Source organism: Myotis myotis, unplaced genomic scaffold, assembly GCF_014108235.1.
Source record: "Myotis myotis isolate mMyoMyo1 unplaced genomic scaffold, mMyoMyo1.p scaffold_m19_p_10, whole genome shotgun sequence".
Classification (NCBI taxonomy): Eukaryota; Metazoa; Chordata; class Mammalia; order Chiroptera; family Vespertilionidae; genus Myotis; species Myotis myotis.
In genome coordinates, this window is record NW_023416314.1 from 43,302,488 (window position 1) to 43,327,525 (window position 25,038).

Here is a 25,038-nt window from a genome sequence, read left to right on the forward strand (position 1 = left end):
TCCACACTCGGCTCCAAGGGTGGGTTCCTGCCTGAAATCTTACCCTCCAGGGGTAGGGGTAGGGCTGGGGTAGGGCTCAGCCATTTCCAAGACTACCCCTGCAGGACTGACTTCCTTCAGGTTGGTTGCGGTTCTGGCTGTGATGTTACACCCAGAGTTTTTATATAAGTAGTACACTTTAAAAAAGGGGATTGATCCATCAATAAATATATTCCTTTCCTATGAAACCTGCCACTGTTCCAATTACATCATGTTAACAAGATTTAAAGGGTAACTTTCTATCCTCCCTGAAGGAGAACTGAGACTTCCATACAAAGATAATGATTGCAGCTAGATTCATTGGTGGGAATGCACAAAAGAAAATAAAGGGTTGCTAAATCACTAAGCTAAGAAATGCAGTATAATGTGAGAATGAAGAGCAAATAGCAACAGTAAAGAACTCTAATCTGGCAAAATGCTAACCATGCTTCAGGTCTAACAGCCTTTGCCTTTTCCTCTTTGAAAAACTTCCTGAGCTCCTACACATTTTTGCTTCATTACTATTCTGTCCATTCCTGCATGACTCAGTTTGTGATGATACTACATCAGTCTTTGAGGAGCATTGTAATTATGTCTTCCTTGGGTCACTTTGCTGTTTCCAAAATAGTTGCTTGTTGAAATATATAACCTTTCATCCTTCATTGTGAACAGAGATAAAACAGGGATAACAGCTGAGTCAGTAAACACTTCATATCTCTGATTCAACCACTGTTGTAACATTAATATTATTGATGTATTCTCCAAAACTGTTGATGATCTTAAAATAAGTTCTTTTCAATAGTCTCTTTTCAATGTTATCTAAGTGTTCCCATGCATAAATTTCTCTACTCTCAATTCTATACATTAAGCTCCTAAATAAAGTCATTCTTTAGCAAAACTAAAGATAAGAGGCAAGGCCACACATCAGATCACTTTCATGTTGTCCAGTTTCCATGACTTACAATATGGAAGGGAATGAACAAGGCCCTGATAGCTCTAATATTCTAACCCATAATTATAAGAGGGTGAAGATAATGTGACCTGCCTTCTGTAGTTTTGGTGATGATTAATTGTGTTAATAAAAATGCACTATTGCAGCTCCTGCCTCATTAGAAATATCCAATAAAGTTAGTGCAGAATAAGAATGATGAAGATTAATAATGAAGAATCCTCATCTCAATGAAGTGTTTACCAGAGGGAAAGGAGATTTGGAAGTGGTAAAAGTTAAAAAGGGTCAAATACATGATGATGGAAGGAGATTTGACTTTTAATGGTGGGAACACATGCATTATATAAATAATATATCACAGCAGTATGAGCTGGAAACCTACATAATCTTAATAAATTTAATTAAAAAATAAAATAATTACCATGGAAAAATAGAAATAAAGAAATAAAATTTAAAAATTAAAAGTTCTAATTATCTTTTACTTTCTTCAAATATTATCATAGATATTCTTTAAAATTATAATCTTTAATATTTTTTCTCTTACTAAAGAATGTTCCAGAATCTCAAAGCCTCCAACATCTCTAAGATCCAGGTCTCTGAATTTATTCTGATGGGATTCCCAGGCATTCATAGCTGGCAACACTGGTTCTCCCTGCCATTGGCTCTGCTCTACCTCTTAGCCCTCAGTGCCAACATCCTTATCTTGATCATCATCTATCAAGAGCCAACACTGCACCAGCCTATGTACTATTTCCTGGGCATCCTGGCTGTGGTAGACATGGGCCTTGCCACCACTATCATGCCCAAGATATTGGCCATCTTATGGTTCAATGCTAAAGCCATCAGTCTCCCGGAGTGCTTTCTGCAGATGTATGTCATACATTGTTTTGTGGGCATGGAGTCAGGCATGTTTTTATGCATGGCTATAGATAGATATGTAGCCATTTGTCGACCACTACGCTATCCATCAATAATTACTGAATCTTTTGTGGTCAAAGCAACTGTGTTCATGGCACTCAGAAACACCATATGTACCATCCCAGTGCCTGTATTGGCTGCTCAGAGACACTACTGCTCCCAGAACCAAATAGAACACTGTCTGTGTTCAAATCTCGGTGTCACTAGTCTATCCTGTGATGACAGAACCATCAACAGCATTTACCAGCTTCTTCTGGCCTGGACATTCATGGGAAGTGACTTGGGTTTGATTATTTTATCATATGCTCTGATACTTCACTCTGTGCTGAAGCTAAACTCAGCAGAAGCTGCGTCCAAGGCCCTAAGTACCTGCACGTCCCACCTCATTCTGATCCTATTCTTCTATACAGTTGTCATTGTCATTTCCATTACCCATAGCGCCGCCATGTCAGTTCCCATCATTCCAGTGCTACTCAATGTACTGCACAATGTCATTCCTCCTGCCCTCAATCCCATGGTATATGCTCTCAAGAACAAGGAGCTGAGGCAGGGTTTATATAAGTTCTTAAAGTACACATCAAGAGCAACTAATGCATAGAGGATGCTTCTTTTTCCCATCTCTCCAGATATATACTGAATGTAAGTGCTTAATGGCAGGATAACTAAAGAAAAGAGGCATTGTTTCAGCTTTCAGTTATTAAAACATATCAGTGGCAGCAACTAAAACATAAAGTTGGTCAAATACTAGTATATATTGACAGAAGAATATTGGACTTTAAATGGTGGGCACACAATGCAATAAACAGCTGATGTATCATAGAATTGTACCCTTGAAATCTGTAAAATTGTATTAACCAATGTCACCCCAATAAATCTAAAAACAAAGAAAGAAAAAATGATGACACATTTGAAATGTTGGGTTTTCAACAAAATCTTAATCAAAATCAGTAACATTATGTTTCCTGTTCTCTCGAGGACTATAAAGGAAATGCAATGAAATACTATTTGAATTTCCTTTTTGTTTTATATAACTTGTCTTTCTATGCCTCTTCTGCCCCCCTTTTTTATTTTGTAATGTCTTTCTCCATTTCTTAGTTCACAAGAATGAAAATACTTATTGCCATAATTGATTATTCATTAGCTCAAGACATTTTATAATCAATTGGAATAATTATTTTTCTTATTACAAATGCCTGTGAAGCATTTTTATTATTAAGATTTGTTTGGGAAATGCTTTCTGAAATAATTAACCATTGTCCAAGAGCCATATCCTTTATATGTTACTCCATAAGGGGAATAAGTATGCATTTGGATTCCAGTAAAAGAGAATTTAAAATCATGAGAATAGTACACTTTCATTTTATAATTAAATATCGCAATGTAAATGTCTAGAAAATAATCTTTATGAACATCAACATAAATAGATATCTTTACAATTTAATAAAACTTTAAAAGAGTTTATATTTTCATATTTTGGACTTATATTTAGAATTCTTTAGTACTTAGGGATTGTGTAATTGTAAGGTGACTGTCTCTGGTACCATGTTGATAAACAGGGAAGCATTGAAAGGGCATTTCCCAGAAAGATCAGGAATGTTACTGAGGAATGTGGGCAATAAGAAAGCAAAATGAATGAAGCATTTAATGTAATTTATATTTAGTGGGGATGCACTCTTATAATTTTACTGTTTCTAACATATACTAGTATAGGAAACATTATGAATAAAGAATTATCAGGACTCTTCTTCTGTACTCCCAATGCCATGATAACGCTATTCTTTAGAAATTCTTAGTGATTATAACCAAAATACCTTAGTCATGTTCAGGAATAAATTTCATGTCATTTCTAAAGGCTTTTATTCTTCTATCCCAGAGTTCTCACTTTTTCATGGAGGCTTCATCTACTTGAAGCCATCCTCCCTATTCAATCCAATATTGTATGGGGGCTTCTCTAAGTCATTTTAGAGCCAACTCAAATCTGTTTTTAATTTACTGTCTTTTGTTAATTTACCCTGACACAATTTTAACAGCTGAAGTGACATAGATTGTAAACATGCTGCTGATAAATTGAAAAAGATAGAAATTGGCATAAATAGGGTCTAAATGAAATATGAGCAATGAAATATGTTATAAAAACTCACAAAGATGCTGAGGGAAGGCAGGGGGTGAGGGGGTAAGAGATCAACCAAAGGACTTATATGAATGCATATGAGCATAACCAATGGACACAGACAGGGGGGTGGGGGTGAGGGAATGTGCTGTCGGTTGGGGGTGGCCGGGAGAGGTCAATGTGGAAAATAGGAGACTTGTATAATACATTAAACAATAAAGAACTTAAATTTTTAAAAAAACCTCACAAAGAAATTAATACCATTTTTTTTTTCTTAAAAATTGCTACAATTTACCATATTAAACTTTACTGACACCTCAAAGAGCATTTGTTTTTGTGGTTTATATCTGTAAATATGAACTGTGTTCAAAATTAAAACAAAAATTTTAAATGTTTATTTTTAAAAATATTTTTAATTTTTATTACAAGTATTACTGTAATTAAATACTGACATTAGTTTCAGGAGTATAATATAGTGACTAGACATTTATATAACTTATGAAGTGGTCATCTCAATAAAACTCAAACACATCTGACACCATATGTAGCTATTATAATATTATTGACTAAAGTCCCTATGATGTAAATCTCTGATTATTTTCTAATTAACAATCTGTACTCCTTAATCCCTTCCCCCTTTTCACCCATTCCTGAAATCCCCTCCCATCCAGCAACCATCAAAATGTGCTCTGTATCTATGAGTTTGTTTCCATCTCACTTGTTCATTTATTTTGTTTTTTAGATTCCACATAATATGTGTTAGTCTTTCTCCCTCTGACTTATTTCACTTAGTATAATACTCTCAAGGTCCATCCATGTTGTCCCAATGTTTACTCTTCTATGGCTGAGTAATACTCCGTTGTGCATTTGTACCATTCTTTATCCATTCATTATTGATGGATGCTTTGGTTACTTCCAGATCTTGGCTCTTGCAAATAATGTTACAATGTGCGTATGTGTGCATATGTCTTTTCAAATTAGTGTTTTAGGTTTCTTTGAATAAATACCCAGAAGTGAAATTGCTAGATCCTTCTTCATCTCTTATTTTAGTCATTGTTTTAGTGTCTATTTTGTCTAGTATAAGTATTGCTACTCAGCGTTTTTGTTGTTGTTCCAATTTCATGAAATCTTTTTCCACCCCTTTATTTTATCTGTCTATGTGTTTTGATCTGAAGTGAGTCTCTTATAGGCAACATATATAAGGGTCTTATTTTCTTATCCATTTAGCCCAGTGGTTCTCAACCTGTGGGTCACGACCCCTTTGGGGTCGAAGGACCTTTTCACAGGGGTCGCCTAAGACCATCGGAAAACACATATATAATTACATATTGTTTTTGTGATTAATCACTATGTTTTAATTATGTTCAATTTGTAACAATGAAATCGGGGGTCACCACAACATGAGGAACTGTATTAAAAGGTCGCAGCATTAGGAAGGTTGAGAACCACTAATTTAGCCACTCTATGCGGTTTTTTTTTGGACAATTTAAACCATTTATGTTTAAAGTAAATTATTAATAGATACGTGGTTTTTGCCATTTTATTATTCCTTTAACGTTTCTTGTAATATTGGCTTGGTGGGAAGCAATTTATTTGTCCTTCAATTTTAAATGATAGTGGTTCTGGGTAATCTTGCTTTTCATCACTTTGAATATTCTGTGCCAATCCCAGAAGACCAGCAAAGTTTCTATTGAGAAATAAGCTGACAGTTTTCTGGGTGCTCCCTTGTAGGTAACTAACTGCTTTTCTCTTGCTGCTTTTAAGATTCTCTGCTTATCTTTAACCTTTGGCATTTTAATTACGTTGTGTCTTGGTGTGGGCCTTTTTGGGTTCATTTTGTTTGGAACTCTCTGCATTTCCTGAGCCTGTATGTCTATTTCCTTCACCAGGTTAGGAAAGTTTGACATCATTATTTCTTCAAACAGGTTTTTAACTCCTTGTGCTCTCTCTCTTCTCCTTCTGGTGTGCCTATAATGTGAATGTAGATATGGTTGATATTGTCCCAGGGGCCCTGTAAACTATCCTCATTTTTTATTAATTCTTTTGTCTTTCAGCTGTTCTGATTGGGTGCTTTCTGTTATTCTACTTCCAAATCACTGTTTTGGTCCTCTGCTTCATCTAATCAACTGCTGATTCCCTTTAATTTATTCTTCATTTCAGTTATTGTATTCTTCATTTGTGATTGGTTGTTTTTTATGTTTTCTTTCTCCATTTTTATATTTCCTATCTCTTCATTGAAGTTCTCACTGAGATCATTGAGCATTCTTATAACTCTACATCTGGTTAGAGTTAGATCACTTGTCTTCCTTTTTTGTAGTTCTTTTTCTGGAGTTTTGTTCGGTTCTTTCATTTGAGGTATGTTTCTTTGTCTCCTCATTTTGGCTACTTCCCTTTCTTGTTTATACATTTTAGGTAGAGCTGCTATATCTCTTAGTTTTGGTATAATATCCTTATGTAGTAGATGTCATAAGCGCTAGTGGTGTAGTCTCTGTGGTTCCTTGAGCCAGGTGCTCCAGGTGTGGGCTATATCTGCCTTCCTGTTGTAGTTGAGCTTTGATTATTGTTGGTACATCAGTGGAAGGGACTGACTCCCATGTTAGTTGGTTATGAGGCCTGGCCATACATACAATGGAGGAGTGTTGAGGAGGATTTGCTTTAGCAGGGCTCAGGTACCTGTCCAGTCCCCACTTTGGATGGTGTTGTTTGTGGAGGTTGTTGGACGATTCTCTGGTGTGATCTAAAGTGGACCCCATGTGTGTTGGTTCTGGTACCTCTTGAGAGGAACTCTGGTGCAGGCCAAGATCAGCTACTGCCTGTGCCCTGATCAAGGCCGCTTGGTATGAGTTACAAAGCAGAAGGTTTCTATTTGTTCTGGAGTTGGAGGTGCCTGGGAGAGGCTAAGCAGTGAACTGAGGCCTGCTACCACTTGTGTCCAGCCTGGGTCTGCTTAGCAAGAGGTACATGTAATGCTAAGGCCAGATACTGCTTGTTTAGGATTCTTGAACCTTCAGTCCTCACTCTGAACCCAGACAATTAATTTCCTCCCCATATGTCCCTGGCACCTTTTAAGCTGCTGCCCCAGCACTAGAGCTTAGAGAAAGTGAGTCTGAATAAGGTTGAGCATGGGTCCTTTAAGAAAAATGCATGGGTCTCAGCAGAACTCAGTCTCACTCATCCACAATCTCCACTGGTTTTCACAGCCAGAAGTTATAGGGTCTCTGCTTCCTGGCACTGGAACCCTGGGCTGGGGGCCTGGTGTGGGACTGAAATCCCTCATTCCTCAGGGTGGCACTGCTTCAGCTGAGATACCCCTCCTGATTTTTAATTGCCACACATAAGTGTGAGACCATAATTTTTCTCATCTCCATTCCTACCAGTCTTGTTATGGCTTCTTCTGTTTATTCTTGGTAATAGGACTTCTGTTCAGCTAGACTTTAGGTGGTTCTCAATGATGGTTGTTCTATAGTTTAGTTGTAATTTTGATGTGGTTGTGGCAGGAGGTGAGCATAGCATTTACCTACTCTGCCATTTTGACCAGAAGCCTTCCTGTTCAAATTCTTTTTAAAAAAATATTGCCTGGGGTGTGACATTGTTATTTATTTTTTATTTTATTTCAGAGAGGAAGGGAGTGGGAGAGAGAGAGATAGAAACATCAATGATGAGAGAGAATCATTGATCAGTTGCCTTCTCCTGCATGCCCCACACTGAGGATTAAGCCCACAACCTAGGCATGTGCCCCAACCAGAAATTGAACCATGACCTCTTGGTTTATAGGTCAACACTCAACCACTGAGCCACACTGGCCAGACCTTATTCAAATTCTTGGTCAGACTCTAAAGTATTTATTAATTGATTTAAAAGTAGCTATAACAAATCTATCACGTTACCATAAAACATATTTTTGTGACTTTATAGATACCCCAAATGGTCTTGAGACCCTCAGTTGTCCAATAACAATACCTCAAGTGTTGTATTAGATGTTCCAGAGGTAAAAGTGGAGGGAAGTGGACACAAATCACTGAAGATCAGTGAGAAAGTAAAAAGACAATATTGAACTGAGAGTTTATAATGGAGAGGCTATGTCCAAAATGTTTTCACACAACAGATGATTGTGAGCACTATTTATGTAAGTGTACATGGGTATTCTTAATAAGTAATTTTATATAATAGAGAAAAAAACTCTGATATCAGTAAATAACTCAAGAAAAATAAATTATTTTTGAGGACTAACCTATATATTATACATGTTCTTTATTTATTGAGAAAATTCATCTGCACAGCTTTTTACAACATGATTTCTACTAAGTGTCATCCTCTTAAAACCCATGACTGCCATTTTTACTTGTATATTGTCAGCTTTATAAGCTGAATTTTGGCATGAGGGACTGCCCGGGCTGGAATGTACTGCATGAGAAACCACTTCACTTTATATCTATAAGTAGAATTACAAACATAGATGAGACACTTAAAGAGTCTCTCAAAAGGTTAATAAAATATCTTATATGAATACATTAGTAGAAAGTTGTAGTGGCCCCATATCAATGACCTGATTAAACTGGTGATGGAGAAAAATAAAATAAGAGAAAGGCACCAGGATATAAATCCAGAAATAGCTATAAATTTCTCCACTATTGTTGCAGAAAACATACATCTGAGATAGGTTATGGGAAATAAATGATACCATATATGAGTAAATGCATGATGTCATTCATGGGTTTCTTTTTGTTGTTTTTCATTCATTTTTCTTCTATCCAATTTCAGTTGTCCTGAATATTTGCACCTTTCTCACCCCGGAAGAGCTTTATGACACTGTCACGAATCTGCTTTGTCTTTACCCCATAAACAATAGGGTTCAGAGTTGGAGGAAGAAGAAGATAAAGATTAGCCACAATAATGTGAAGAGAAGGGGGAATAGTGTGTCCTCCAAAACGGTGGGTAAAGAAAGTGAAAAATGCTGGAACATAGGTGATGATAATGGCAGATAAATGGGCAGTGCAGGTGCTGAAGGCCTTCTGCTGAGCATCTGCTGATGAAAGGTTGACCACTGCACGGAGGATCATAGTGTAAGACACAGATATACAGCAAATGTCAAACACTCCAATCAGAAGGGCAACCATCAGACCATAAATGACATTGATCTTGATGCTAGTAGAGGATAACTTCACCACTGACATGTGGTCACAATATGTATGAGAGATAATATTGCTTTGGCAGAAGGGCAAACGCTTGACCAAGAATGGAAAAGGAATCATTAGCAGCACACCCCTCAAGAAGGTGGCAAGCCCAGCTTTGGCAATGATAGAGTTAGTGAGTATGGTAGCATAACGCAATGGGTAGCAAATAGCCACATAGCGGTCCAGAGCCATGAGCATGAGCACACCAGACTCCACACCTGTGAACCCATGGACAAAGAACATCTGAACTAAGCAGGCATTGAAGTTAATTTCCTTGAGATTAAACCAGAAGATGCAGAGTGCATTGGGTAGAGTGGTGGTGCAGGTAAAGAGGTCAATGAGGGAGAGCATGGCCAGAAAGAAATACATTGGACGATGTAAGGACTCTTCATGATGAATGAGGTACACAAGGCCAAGGTTTCCCACAAGAGAGATGATATACATTGTGCAGAATGGGAGGGAGATCCATACATGTACTCTTCCCAGACCAGGAATTCCATCAAGAATAAAAGATTTTGGAGCCACATATGAATTGTTGGCAGCCAGCATAACTAATTCAATAGATGAATGCTAGTTTTCCAGAAGTATTTATTCTGAGTAGAAATTAAGAAGAAATTTAATTAAGATCATCCTTGAGAAGGCAAACTTAAGTTTGGAATAAAATTGCATTTATAATAGCATTAATAATTTTAATAATAGTGACTGAAAATATACCATTTATTGTATAATGTTATATTACAGGTAATATTTTAAAAGTTTTATAAGCAGCCTAAATGTATTTTTTAAAGTCATAGTTACAAAGTTGTAATTTTTTTATCATCAAAATAGAAGAAGAAACTTAGACACAGAGAGATCCAATAATGTTGAACATTACAAAATTAGATTCAGGGACAGAAATGATATTCATATATGACACTAACATTCATGCAATGTCTTTACATCCTGATTTGACAGAGTATATGACTTATAAATAGCAAGTTATAATTGCAGAAGTATTGCCTGAAATTTGTTTATTGCATTTTGTGAAGATTATGATTATTTAAACCAAATATGATCTTATTCAAATTTCAGGCCTTTCCATACCAATTATATGACTTCATATTTGAAACATCAGTTGCTCATATATAATGAGGTTAATGATAGCTACCTGAAAGAGTTATAAAAAATAATCAAAAGTTGATTTTTACACCTAGGTTAGTATCCTCTGGAATTGGATATACTAACTCAAAATGCAAATGTAGATGCTACATGGATATGAGATGCACAAACAGTGGTCAGGAAGTTTAATCTAGCTTTATTGTCCCATGAAAGAGAAAAAATAAGAAATCTCTCTTTTTTAAAAAACCTTTAATCCCTCAATGTCATTGAGGTCATCTATTTTCTTTTCATGTCTTTTGTTTTAACACAATTTGGAAAAAGCATATTCTCTGGACTCCCTCTTTATTCTCTTTCTTAGAATAATGTCCACTCTCATGACTTTAAGTATAGCCAACAAGAAAATAATTTTCAGAGAACCAAGATGGCGGCATAGGTAAATGCCTGTACTTGCTGCCTCCCACAACTACATCAAAATTACAACTAAAATACAGAAAAACTATCATCCAGAGCTGCCAGAAAGCTGGCTGAGTGGAAGTACTACAAGTAGAGAGGTAAAGAAGAAAGCACATTGAGACTGTTAGGAGATGCAGAGGCACAGAATGGGCTGGACCAGCACCTGGGTGTGACGCTTTTTTAATCGGGAGGGAGATTGCCTCTGCGGAGGCCATCCAGAGGAGCAAGGGGTCCCAACCCCACACCAGAACCTCAACCCAGGGTTCCAGAGCTAGGGAAAGAAGTCCCTACAGGCAGTAAGAACTATGGATTATAAAAACCAGTGCAGATTGGGGCTGAGTGACACACAGGTTGCCGGAGACCCAGCTGCTCCTCTTAAAAGGCTGCCACCATGAACTGAATTTACAAGCTCCCACTTCCTCTGAGCTCCAGCAGTGGGGCAAGGCTCTGGGGGACCCAGAAACATACGGGGAGGAACTGGACTGTAGGGGGCTGCTTTCTTCCAGACAGAGGTGCTCACAGCAGTCATTGCTCTTGTGCTGGGACCTCCCCAGTGTAGGGCTGACTGGCAGCCATTTCTGTTTGTTCTACCCTGGTGACTCCCTGAGACCCCGCCCCACCCAATTTACAACCCCACCCAAGGTGTGTGCAGTGGATTTTGGATATGAATGATCTGCCCTTTGTTAGGCTAAAACTCTGTCAAGTAAGCTGCAGCTGTGTCAAGGAGCCCCAAACCTATCAATAAAAGTCCAAGGCCTGGCACTAGCATCAGCTTGCCTTGCTTCACAGCTGGGCCTTGTCTGGGCACTTCCAATACAAAGAGGAGGAATCTTTAGATCTCTCTGTAGCTCCTGCTGGGTGGTCCCAGGCAGTGGCTGACTTTGCACCTATCTGGACACCCAAGAGCCAGTGTACCCAGTGGTCAGTGTGAGACCATACCAGATTACAACTCTTCACATCCATAAGGAACATTCTCAAGGGGCAGACTCAGTGAGCACCAAAGCCCCAAGTCCTGCTCCATAAGTGTGATCTCCACAACCAACCGGCCTGTATATCAATTCCTCCCAGTGACACCAACAGCAATCAAGGCTCAACTACAACAAAACTGTGCACACAGCCCACAAAAGGATGCAGCAAGAGTGTTCACCTCAAGTGATTGTGGAGGCTGGGCCACTGGGCCCTATAGGACATGTACTACACAAAGCCACTCTATCAACTCAAAGAGACTTAGCAGCTACCCAATACATAGAAACAAACACAGGGAAGCAGCCAAAATGTGGAGACAAAGAAATATGTCACAAATGAAAGAAATGGAGAAAGCAAACTACTGGATATAAAGTTCAAAACCACAGTTATAAGGTTACTCAAGAATCTTCTAGAAACCTCCAAGGAACTTAGTGAGACTTTCAAGGATCTTAGTGAGAATGCCAAAAAATAAAATTAAATTAAAAAAAAAATGGAAAAGGACCAGTCAGAAATTAAGCATACACTGACTGAAATAAAGAATAATATACAGGGACCCAACAGTAGACTAGAGGATCCAGAAAATCAAATAAATGATTTGGAATATGAGGAAGCAAAAAACACCCAACCAGAAAAGAAAAAAGAAAAAAGAATCCAAAAATATGAAGATAGTGTAAAGAGCCTCTGGGATAACTTTAAGCATACCAACATCTGAATTATGGTGGTGCAAGAAGAAGAGAGAAAGCAAGATATTGTAAATCTATTTGAAGAAATAATCACAGAAAACTTCCCCTACCTGGTGAAGGAAATAGACTTACAAGTCCAGGAAGTGCAGAGAACCCCAAACAAAAGAAATCCAAAGAGGACCACACCAAGACACATCATAATTAAAATGCCAAGGGCTAAAGACAAAGAAAAAAAATCTTAAAAGCAGCAAGAGAAAAACAGTTACCTACAAGGGAGTACCCATACAACTGACTGTCAGCTGATTTCTCAACAGAAACTATGCAGGCCAGAAGAGAGTGGCAAGAAATATTCAAAGTGATGAATACCAAGAACCTACGACCAAGATTACTCTACCCAGTAAATCCATCATTTAGAATTGAAGGTCAGATAAAGAGCTTCACAGATAAGAAATAGCTAAAGGAGTTCATCACCACCAAACCAGCATTATATGAAATGCTGAAGGGTATTCTTTAAGAAGAGGAAGAAGAAGAAAAAGGTAAAGATAAAAAATATGAACAACAAAGTGACAACAAATACATTGTATCAACAATTGAATCTAAAAATCAAATGAATAAAAAAATCTGATGAACAGAATAAACTGGTGAATGGAATAGAATCAGGGGCATGGAAATGGAGCAGTCTGACGATTCTCAGAGAGGAGTGGATGTGCGGGGGTGCAGGAAGAGATTAGATAAAGATCTATGCATTTATGCATTACCTATAGACACAGACAGGGTGATGAGGGCCTGGGGTGGGGTGGGAACCAGGTGGAGGGGAGCTATGGGGGGAAAAAAAGGGACATCTTTAATAATCTCAACAATAAAGATTAATTAAAATAAAAAATTTAACCTCCAATAAATAGAATTTATTTATTAAACATTATTAAATAATTAAATATTATTAAATAAATATTATTATATAAATATAAATAATTAAATATTATTAAATAAATATTAATTATTAAATAATTTGCCCTAACCAGTTTGGCTCAGTGGAAGGAGTGTCAGCCTGCAGACTGAGGGGTCCCAGGTTTGATTCCGGTCAAGGGCATGTACCTTGGAGGCAGCTGACCAATGTTTCTCTCTCATCAATGTTTCTAACCCTCTATCCTTCTCCTTTCCTCTCTGTAAAAAATCAATAAAAATATATTTTGGAAAAAAATATATTTAAAAAAAAGAAAATAATTTTCAGATAATGAATTTATTAATAAAGTTATGTCACAATTGTACACTCCTTCTAAGTGCATACTGGATCGTTCCATGGACAGATTAAATTGATCATGTACCAGACTAAACTCGTCACTTAAACCTCTACCCCAGGCTCTATTTCTGGGTTTTGTTTTTTGGATAATAGTGCCATCATCTACTACATGACCTACCAGAATATTTGTGATCTCATCAAGTATCTCTCTACCTCATCTTAGTTAAAATTTCTTTATAACTCAAGTGTCTTGGTTCTTAATCTAAGCAGGTGACATCAGCATGCCTGTTATCTGTACTCTATCTTCAGATAAGAAAAACTTCTATTTTTAATCCAAAAATAGTCTAAGTCAGCTCTTCCTTTCTATTACCACTCTACTGTCTTTTAAAGATCAACTAGATACATCCACCTATTTTTCTGCTTTGTCTCTTTTAAAATAAATTTTGTCTTATAGCAGAATTCTGAAGACATTTTAATCCACTGCTTAAAAATCTTCAATGTCTCCCCACAAATTTGATGATAAGGCTCAAATTTCTTGGCATAGCATTCAATAAAGTTAAATTTAGACCTTATCTAAATTCATTTCCGTTTTATTTCTTTCCATTTCCTAAGCATCCAAAGTGTTCTGGTTTGAATGATAAACTATATCTTAACATTCCATGCTTAAATTTTGCTAGATTACTTGCTAATCCCAAAATACTACATGTACTTCAATACTATCTTGGCTTTGCTCAATTTATTTTTCTTATTTGAAAGTCAGTCTGTCATATACTCATCTTGATAAGTCTTTTTTAAACTCTAAGGTAGAATGTCATTTCCTTTAAAGAGTACTGTGTATTCCAGAGTTCAGGGTAAGTGTTGTCATTAAATTCCCTGACCCAGGCACAGGATGTTTAATTTGCTTGCCCAAAGCTATTAGTAATGAACTGAAAGTGAAATCCAGGTTTTTCTAGCTCAGACTCATATCTGTTTAGCTAAAACAAAATCCTTTATAAAGGCTAACAAACAGTGAATCAGTGACTTATTTTCTCATTTATTTGTTTTTGTGTTTGTTTGCTTCACCCCCTTCCCATCTGTTTCTGACTTGAGACCTCTACAGCTCCTGTTCCTTATAATTTCTGCTAGCCCAGTATTTCAGCCATCTCCCAGGTAAAGAATGAGAGTTTTACGGAATGATTTATACTGTCTCTTTCAAAGGAGAAGGTGGTTTGGTTACAAGTACCATTCAGACTTACCCCAAACCTCCTCCACCTCATTATTTTTGCCTGTGGTTCTGGGGAAGCAAAAAGGAGACAGAATATAGGAAATTATTAGAAGTACAATAATGATTAAAGCACAGGAAGGGAAATCCATCTCAAGGTTTTCTTTCAGTCTTACAGTGAGCCTTTTTCAACGAAAGAAACAAAGCAGCCTTATACTACAAAAAGCATACCACATCAAGATACGCCACACGATACCACCTCTTAACAATCACAGTTTCTCTTTCCTTGTTGATGACAGTAGTTTCCATTACCTGATCCACATGCCTTAGTTTCCAGGATCTGATGATTGATGCTCCCACTGCTGTTTCTGCTATTTCCTCATCCCACTCTGGGCGGCCATTTGGCACAAAGTACATACAGCACCCATTGTTGCCTCTGGCTGTTTAAAACAGAAAACAGGCCCCTTTAGATTATAACTTGAACCCAGTGCCCAAAATAATTAGGATGAACCATCTAGGAAGGCCAACAAGGTCTGCTTTTCCATTTCTTCTCACTTCCATGCTTGCTTCTCTAGAGATGGCCTAGGATCGCATATTTGTAGATGAAGGTAGGGGCTAGGACACAGAATAAAATACTATTAATCATTTCGATAATCCTCTCCCTGATGTCCTGAAGAGGGATGTCACGAAAAAGCTGTATTTAGAAAGAGTTCTATATTTTCTGAGACTGTTTCATCATTTTTGTTGTTCTGAAATGTTTTTCCTGAAATGTCCAATTTAACTTTTTTTTTTTTTTTGGGGGGGGGGGGGTGACACATAGTGTTATCTCTAAACCTGGATATTTCAAGTGTACAGACTCTAACTATAGTTAAACAATTCTATTTGTTAATTTTTATTAAGTTTATTGGGGTGATATTGTTACAGAGCACCAGAATAAATCAAGCAATGCTCAGAGAGTTTGGAGTCACACTTTATTCACTGTGGTGGGCTTAGAGAAAATGAATTTAAATTCTAAGCAGAGCTATAAGCGGAACTTCCCTTTTTATTAAAGATCCAGCCCTATCTGTGCTTAGTGGTTATCTCACTGGTGGCCTTGAAAACTACATAGTTCTATCCAATTAAAAAAATACAGCTGGCATGGCATTGAGAGTATGGACATATCTAGTCTCTGGCCTACAAGGTCAGACAGCTAAGTTTATCTTCCTCATTATTCAAGCAGGCTAGAGCAGGCTAGAAAGCAAAGTTATTTTTTTAGAATACGCGGCCATCTAACAAATAGCAGAGAATTCCAAACAGTAGTTTTACAAAATAGGTGTTAGCCTTCTCAATATTGGCTAATAAGATTATATGAGTTTCAGGTGTACAATTCTAAAACACATCATCTGTATATTGCATTGCGTATTCACCACCCAAAGTCCAGTCTCCTTCTGGGACTATGTATTTGAATCCCTTTACCCTCTTCACCCTCCCCCCTCCTTTCCCTCCGGTAACCATACTATTGCCTGTGTCTGTGAGTTTGTCTGTTTATTCAGTTGTTGCTTTCTGTTTTGTGTCCTTTGATGGATGGTTAGATAAAGAATATGTGGAACATATCTACAATGGAATAGTCCTCAATCCTAAGTAAAGAATGAAATACTGCCATTTGCAACAACATGAATGGTCCTTGAGAATATCATGCTAATGGAAATAAATCAGACAGAAAGCGACAAGAATCATTTGTTAAATTTTCTAAAATTCCATTAATCCTTCATCATGTGCCAGGCAATGAATCCTTTGGCACTTAGGATAGGACTTTCTATGCCTCTACTCTAGGTCTTTAGGTTTATCTTGTACATTAATAGCCAACTGGCATACCAACTCAAACATTTACCCATATTTTTATACCAAAAAAAAAAAATCAGCAGTACTATTTGGTTGTCTGTATTTACCTATTTAAATATATTCACCTATTCATTATTTAAATGTATGTGTTAATTTAATTACATTCCTATAAGGAATCAACCAGTTCAATATTATTATAGCCAGTTTATCTAACCAAGATTCAGTGTGTTTAGCAGCTTGCCAAAAAATATACCGAATTCTGTGCTCTCTACACTGAAAACTGGTGAAATACATCCCTTTCTCTCTTAAGCCAAACCAGTTTGTATACTCGAAAGCTCCTCTTTGTTACTCTCATAGTTTCCCCCATTTTTCATAATGGCCATGACCTGGGGACTTGTGCTAGAACTATTTGTATAATTATCATACCCCTTTACTACATAGGCCAAGTTTGCCACCTATTTTACTTCACGAATGAAGATAGAACCTGGATTTTTTTAAAAGAAGTAAATTGAAGTGTGATTGGTTATTTTTAAGTTATGTTACTGAACTGAAGAAAAGAAATGGGGTGGGGAAGGGTGGACTAGTGACTTGGAGGGAAAAGGAAGTACCTATTTATCTTTTCCTGATCTGAGACATGGTAAGGTTATTATTGTCTAATTCTCTGTCATGTCATTATAAACATATTTGTAAAAATGAATGAATATAAAGAGAAGAATTACCTATACTCTAAAGGAGATGTTGAGAGCATCTAGCTTTTCCCTTGTCCACACGGAAACCCACATCCCTTGCTGACATTGTCTGGCCTTTGAATGTGGAGTGAACATGTTCCTCCTCTTTTTTCCCAGACTAAGAAATCACCAAACATCCTCTGTACCACAATGCCCTTCATCCCTGTGACTACACACAGGCAGAATGGAACAAGACGAGGCTTTGGCACACAGTAAGCCTAGGATCAGCATGTCTGAAAGGCTTTACCTTACCCCCAATACAGCTCCAGACAAGAAGAAATGTGCAAGGTGCTCATGCCAAGAGAGGGCCCAGGAATGCATAAAACGGTGGCACCCTGTTTTCACCTTATAAACCATAAGCCAGAAGTGCTTAGTCTAGCTCACTTCCCAAAGGAAACATACATAATCTCATAATAATCTCGTATCGTGGAGACTCCCAAATCTCAATATGAAACAAGGTTTTAAAAGCCTCCAGGGACCACACAGCCCTGGGGAAAAGCATGGTATAAAACTTCAAATATGTATTCAGGGGAAAATAAAACCCGCAACCATAGCTGGTCTCTAATTGAGGGAAGTCCAGAAAGTAATTCACGTGGTACAGATATGGCACCATTAGGATTAGAAGTTGAAACCTCTCATCCAATCTTTTTCCTCTTTCACAGAATTTATTTTACACCTATTGTACCAAACAGGATTTTAAACATTGACATATAAGCACCCTAATATGATAAAGCAAAGACAAAAGCTTTTATCTTATGATAAACAAGACACATCATCACTTATGGTCTTTAAACATTATTGCACTTTAACTTTCATAATTTGGCAATGAATTCATGATAATTAAAATAAAGCAAAATGCATATATGTGTGCTATTTTACAGGTGCTTAGTAATTTGTTATTCTGAATTCTCAACTATTACACTCATTAATTTCAAAAGAAAAAAATTTAATAATAAAAACATTTTTACATAACAAACTTCTGAGACTGAGAAATCCTGTTATTAAGAATTTATTTTTGGATACATTCTTCCTTTGCCGTAGTAGTTTTCTCTTTTAATGTAAATCCTAAGAGTTAAACTTTTGTTTCCTGGAAAGAATTTCTACATCTCTCCTTCTTAATTTTTTTTAATCGCCTTGTCTTTTTCTTTCTTTTCTGTGATATTTTTGCAACTTTATTTTTCTTTCCTTAAATATTTTTTCATAATTCATTCTTTTCTGTTATAAAAGTTAGTTTCTAATTGTCTACTTGCTTCTTTTTTATAGAAATCCTTTCATTGTTTTATGGGTGAAATATATTATCAGATATTTCTGAAAGATATTGATGCTGAAAATATTTTCCTGCAAAAAATAGTAAGGATGGTGACATTTGACCAATAGAGAGGGAAATATAGTCTTGACTTTGTTGTAAAGTAATATACATTCACACTCCATATTCATATTATTATGCATATAATAATACTAAACCTACTATCAGTTATATGATAGGAAAAACAACTGTTTTTTAAAAATATTTTTTTTATTGACTTCAGAGAGGAAGAGAGAGGGAGAGAGAGACAGAAACCTCAGTGATGAGAGAGAATCATTGATCAGCTGCCTCCTGCACACCCCACATTAAGGATGATCCCGCAACCCGGGCGTGTGCCCCAACCAGGAATGGAACCGTGACCTCCTGGTCTATGCTCAACGACTGAGCCAGGCTGACCAGACAATAACTTTCTAATTCCTCTTATCAATTGGACCTCTTATCCATTTCATTTCTTCCCTTCTAAGTCCTCTCATAAATATGGAAAAATAGTCTTTAATAGGAATCATGGCATGTTTTTGTACCCCCCTAACTAATATTAAGAACTATATATAGATAAACAGATTTCATTTCACCTTTCACACCTATAAGTTCTTACATCATAATATTTATAAACATGTATACTTGGTTAATATAGTTTTTAATTAGAAAAACAGACAAAAAATATTTTAAGCAAGCATATTTCAAAGATTTTCTACCTTAAGAAACTTGGAGTATGTCTGCCATCTGCTAGTTTATTGTTTATGCCATTTAAATAATATATTACCTAATGCTAGTAATCTTGAAATAAAGCATACTTCAAGAGGAAGGCTTGCCTCTAGGCTTTTCACTTATTGTGACTCTCTGCTTAGGAATGAAGCTGTACTTTCTGTGCTTTCAATAATCGACAATTTACTATGGGTAGAAGCTCTGTGGTATAGAGCTAGTTTTGTTTTAGCTTATGTGCTTTAGTGAATGATTCCATTTGCTGCAAAAGAAAAATCTGGATCTGCTGGGTTTCTGCCCATTCTAGCTGCCTGTTCTAGAAGAAAGATGTACCATTACCGGATTCCTTCTCACTGTTTTCACCTTCCAGTATATCCTTCACTCACTTCGACAAACCCAGCGGATATTAAATTGTCATGTTCTCTGCTTCCTTCCCCAAAATCCCCTCACTATTGAAAACATTCAATCCAGTCTTCTATGTGTCCTTAGGCTTGATCAAGATCCACTAAAAAAAATTTTACAACTTTAAGGAAAACTGTATTTCTATTGAGGTAGAGGGGAAACATTGCATTTAACAATGCAATGTTTCAAATTAACATATTATACAAATGTATTAAATAAACTATATTTTAGTAAGTTTCTAGAACAGATTATTCTGAAATTATTTATTAAACACTTTTGAGAAAGCTTTGAGACCTATACATGCTACATAGGTAAAGTTACAGCAAAAGTAAAAAAAAAACTGAAATTGAAGTGTTCTGGGAAGTTAGATACAATTCCAGGCTTATACTTCAATAGATATCAGACACAGTTCATATATTTATTCTAAAAAAAATTGTTAAAATTTGAGGATAATTATTAAGGTTACTTTCTCCCTGCTCAAATATATTTTAAAATACAGATGTAATTTCAACAAAGCTAAATTCACCTCCTCTCCTATCAGGGACCTATGGGACATTTATCTAGGAGCCACAAAGAAATATTCATTCCCCGTTTGCTTGGAAAATCCCCAGAGAAACCACTAAGTGTTGTTAAGTAAGGTTCCCAACCAGTACTGTGCACTTTTTCTGAGCAACATCATCATGAGTGGAAATTTTAAAACATCTGGCCTCAGGGTGAATTTGGGTAACAAAAGAAAATATATAAGATGCACAGAAAATGTGCAACTAAATAGGAGGAATTTGAGTCAGAGGGTAGTTGGTCAAGGAAAACTTGTATTATGTCACTCTTTAGACTTCTGAAAACAAAGAGCATGGCAAACTGCCTTAAAAAGGGAGAAGAAGAAGAAGGGAGAAATGTTAAATGCAGTTTAGGTAGTGGAGGAAGGAGACTCCATGATGCTGATGTGACCAGGAGAAGGGGATAACGTTACAGGCAAGTACATTTCCAACCCATAATAGAAACACTTCTTTGCTCTTGATAGATAGAAAACTCTTTCTTTGGAAAAGACTATGACAATGAATTAGATTAAGAGTTTGGAGGAATCCCAGTGACCATGTAGTCCAACTTCTTATATCATGCATGACACATGTTATCTTCCTTTGCTGCATACAACTGATGGTATTTTTATATTCCTGGGCATTTCTATCTGCATGAATCAACAACATTCCTTGAACCCAAATCTACATTTCTATAACTTCTCCTATTCACCAGATGTACTCCCTTAGCATGTGCAAAATAATAGAAGAGGCAGTTATTTGCATCTAATGTGTGTACTCATCCCAATTATAAATATCTTCAACTTCATTCTTTTAATCTTTAAAGTTTAAGATTTTAGATATCTTGTAACTATGCTTGCCTTCCTCTGATGCACTCTTATTTTTCAATATGCACACTAATTTCTAAAGGTATTTCTATATAACTGAGAAGAATAACCAAAAAGAAGGTTTTGAAAATCATTTACTCATTACACAACATCTTTCTTATAGCAGTCACTATTTAAAGTGCAAAATATATAGCAGTGAACAAAATAACAGAAATTCCTGGAGGGACCAGAGGAAATACTAATTGCAGTGAAGGAAAATGTGGAAAGGGAGATTTTATACCAAGATTGGCAGGGGCCTGGGGTTACAATTTTAAACTGGGAGGTAAGCTTTGCTTTGGGGTTGACACTGAGTCGAGACTGGGAACTGTTGAAGGTATGTGCTATGGTATGATCTGGGATAGCACAATCATGCATTGGAAATAGCAAGTGGAAATGCCCTGAATTGCACACATGTTTACTGAGATTGAGAAACCTCCAGTATGTATGAATAGACTGAGAAGGTCAGAGTTTGAATAGGGGGAGACTCATTCAGAGATTTAAAATGGTCTTAATAGTGTAGGATGTTGTGGCTTTTGCTCTGAGAGAGATGTAAGGCTACTGGAGGTTTAAGGAGTGCATAGACATGGTTTTACTTACATTTACTTTACAAAGCACAATAAGAGTAACAATATTAACAATACTGTGACTGTACTATATATTTTGTTTGTTATGTTCAAAGCTGCGGTGAAAATCTCCATGGTTTACTCCACTTAGAGTTTACAGCATATGGCAGTTGAATAAATTGCTTTATAAAGTCAGTGCTAATATTTTCCTGCTTGTGTCTCTTTTATATGTTGATATTATTTATATAGCATTATTTTAAACGTTTTCTACTGTTTAAAACTAATGGTTTTAAAAAACCCACTTATATAGAAAACCTAGACTAAATCAGCCCCCGCCCCCCCAACCCATCCCAAATAAAATAGAGAGAGAAAAGAGAAGCAATGAGAATTAAAACATTGGAAAAGTTTATTCTATAGAATAATTGTTGAAAATGCTATAAAATATACAATATTATGCTGTGGTAAGATGATTGATCATGAATGATCCAAGTTCATGATCTCAAACAAACAATATCCAAGGAAAAACTTGTAGAAACATAGGATAAAGAAGATTTTTCTCAAAAATAAAAGTTCCTGGAGTCTTATTATTTTCATAAAAAAAAGCTTTCAGGCTAAATTCTTGTCCCAGAATATAATAGAAATATGGAAAGTTAAGTGTTATCAAAATAATTAATTAATGAAGATTCCATCTTATCCAATATAAATTTTCATAGTTATTTGGGGGCTAAAAATAATACACCAAAAGAAGACACAAAATTTATAAATATTTAGAGATATAGGCCATGCTTACCTACATAGTGATTTGAGAAAATTAATAGAAACTTTGAGAATTAATTATAGCTCAATAATGTCATTGGTAAAATGTAAATACTAAAATCTTTCCTGTTTACCAGCAAGAAACAAAAAAGATATAATGCAAAGTGCACATGGCCATTTTTTTTTTAATTTATGTTTATTGTTGAAAGTCTTACAGATGTTCCCTTTTTTTTCCCCATTGACCCCTTCTTGCCTGCACCCAGCCCTGTCTCAGCATAGCCATGTGATATTTTTAAGTTGTACTCAGTATAAAATTTTTTTTAAAAAAAATCCTCACTCATAGATATGCTTAGAGAGAGGAAGGGAGAGAAAGGGAAACATCTATGTGAGAGAGAACATTGTTCTGTTACTTCTGTATGTGCCCCAACTGGAGATCAAACCCAGAACCCAGGTAGTTACCCTGATAGGGAACCAAACCAGCAACCTTTCAGTGCACAGGATGATGCTCAACCAACTGGACGATGCTCAACCAACTAAGCCACTATGGCTGGGCAGTATATTCATTTTTGATTTACTAAATCTTCAGTCCTTGATTATTTTGACTTGGAAAATCCAGACTTGCCAGGTTAAGACTTGTAGATAGATCTTCCTCAGCCACATAATATCTGTGTGCAATCAGTAGGTGGTCACAAAATTTGATTGGCTATAATCCAGTGTACACATCTGAAAGGACTTACTGGAAGAAGGAAAATTATGTGAGGAATGAATGGAACCAGTGTTATTTAAACAAGGTCCATAATTTGGAAATTGGTCAAGAGGGCAAAAGCAAGTATTTGTAACTGGACTGGGAATTTAAGCAGGTACATACAGAAAGAGTTTATAATACAGTATAAAAGTAAGACAGACCATGGCTTTGTTACTATGTTTGCACTATGTTTACATTCTTTTGATTCAGTTACACACTCAAGACCTCTAAGTAGAATCAAACAACTCAGTCTGGGTGTAAAAAGATAATTTCTCTCCTGAAATTATTATTTACTATAGACCTGATGCACAAAATCCATGCAAGAGTAGGCCTTCCTTCCCTTGACTGCTGGCACCAGCTTCCATCTGGCACCTGGGATTGGGGTTCCCTTGCAGCCCCAGCTTTGTCCAGAAGATCATCTGGAAGGATGTCCGGAAGGATGTCTGATATAATTAGCATATTACGCTTTTATTATTATAGATAGTATGCAAAAATACTTACTTTATTCATCTTTTATTTTCAGCTAAAAATAAAACCACTACTATCTTCTTGTATAGGACATCTTTCTTAGTCGGAAAGGTAACATGCTTTGCAATTGACCATTATGCATGGAGCCAACAGTACCAGCCTGACACCAAGATACTTCATCCTCAATGGGATTCCTGGGCTGGAAGCCTCACACATCTGGATCTCCCTGCCATTCTGCTTCATGTACATCATTGCTCTCGTGGGGAACTGTGGTCTCATCTACCTCATCATCCATGAGGAGGCCCTACACCGACCCATGTATTACTTCCTAGCCTTGCTGTCACTTACAGATGTTAGTGGGTGTACTTCATTTGTCCCCAATATGTTAGGTATCTTTTGGTTTAGTCTCAAAGAGATTGACTTTGATGCCTGCCTTGTGCAGATATTTTTCATCCACATGCTGACAGGCATGGAGTCTGGGGTTCTCATGCTTATGGCCCTGGATTGCTATGTGGCCATTTGCTACCCTCTACGCTATTCCACCATCCTCACCAACACCACAATTACCAAGGTTGGGCTTGCCACCTTCTCTTGAAGTGTGTTAGTCATGATCCCATTTACATTCTTGATCAAGCGTCTTCCTTTCTGCAGGGGCAACCTCATCCACCACACCTACTGTGACCATATGTCTGTGGCCAAATTATCCCATGGTAACATCAAGATTAATGCTATTTATGGTCTCATAGCTGCCATATTGATTGGGGGGTTTGATATGTTCTGGATCTCCATGTCTTACACTATGATTATTCATGCTGTAATCAATCTGTCATCTGCAGATGCTCGACACAAAGCCTTCAGCACATGTACATCACACATATGTGCTATTGTCATCACCTATGTCCCAGCCTTCTTCAACTTCTTCACTCACCGCTTCGGAGGACACACCATACCACACCATGTCCACATTTTCATAGCCAATCTCTACCTGTTGTTGCCTCCCACCTTGAATCCAATTGTCTATGGAGTGAAGACCAAGCAGATCCGTGAAGGAGTTATCAAATTGTTCTTTAGAGAGAAAGATATATTGAGTATGAGATAAACATATGAGGGCAGAATTCTGAATTTAGCATAAAGATAAAGAAAAAAGTTATAGTAGAAGAAGAGCATATGCAAAATTAGACCATCACAAGATCAGGATAAAATACATTAATATTCTGTTATAAAATCATGCAATTTTTAACCTACGACCTCTAATTAGATAGAAAAAACATTAAATAGACAGGAAATAATTATATTTTTTGCACAGTTTGACTTTAGTTAAAACCTGCAAAATGG

The 25,038-nt window shown here is 36.7% G+C and overlaps 3 protein-coding genes across 3 annotated transcripts; 2 read left to right on the forward strand and 1 right to left on the reverse strand.

Moving 5' to 3' along the window:
• Positions 1-454: 454 nt before the first annotated feature.
• On the forward strand, positions 455-2,483 carry LOC118664419 (putative olfactory receptor 56B2). Its single transcript, XM_036324511.1, has 2 exons — positions 455-472; positions 1,527-2,483. Exons 1-2 carry the CDS (start codon positions 455-457, stop codon positions 2,481-2,483), a joined length of 975 nt encoding a protein of 324 aa, XP_036180404.1.
• A 6,269-nt stretch (positions 2,484-8,752) lies between these two features.
• Positions 8,753-9,718, reverse strand: LOC118664424 (olfactory receptor 52N5-like). Its single transcript, XM_036324514.1, has one exon. It carries the CDS (start codon positions 9,716-9,718, stop codon positions 8,753-8,755), a length of 966 nt encoding a protein of 321 aa, XP_036180407.1.
• Positions 9,719-23,839: 14,121 nt separating this feature from the next.
• LOC118663188 (olfactory receptor 52N2-like) lies at positions 23,840-24,802 on the forward strand. The gene is given in 1 exon segment (XM_036322628.1): positions 23,840-24,802. A coding segment is annotated over 1 exon segment (963 nt).
• Positions 24,803-25,038: the final 236 nt, after the last annotated feature.

Bases quoted from the DNA above. Each gene is read 5' to 3' on its own strand.
- LOC118664424 (XM_036324514.1), bottom strand. From the start codon at position 9,718: ATGCTGGCTGCCAACAATTCATATGTGGCTCCAAAATCTTTTATTCTT.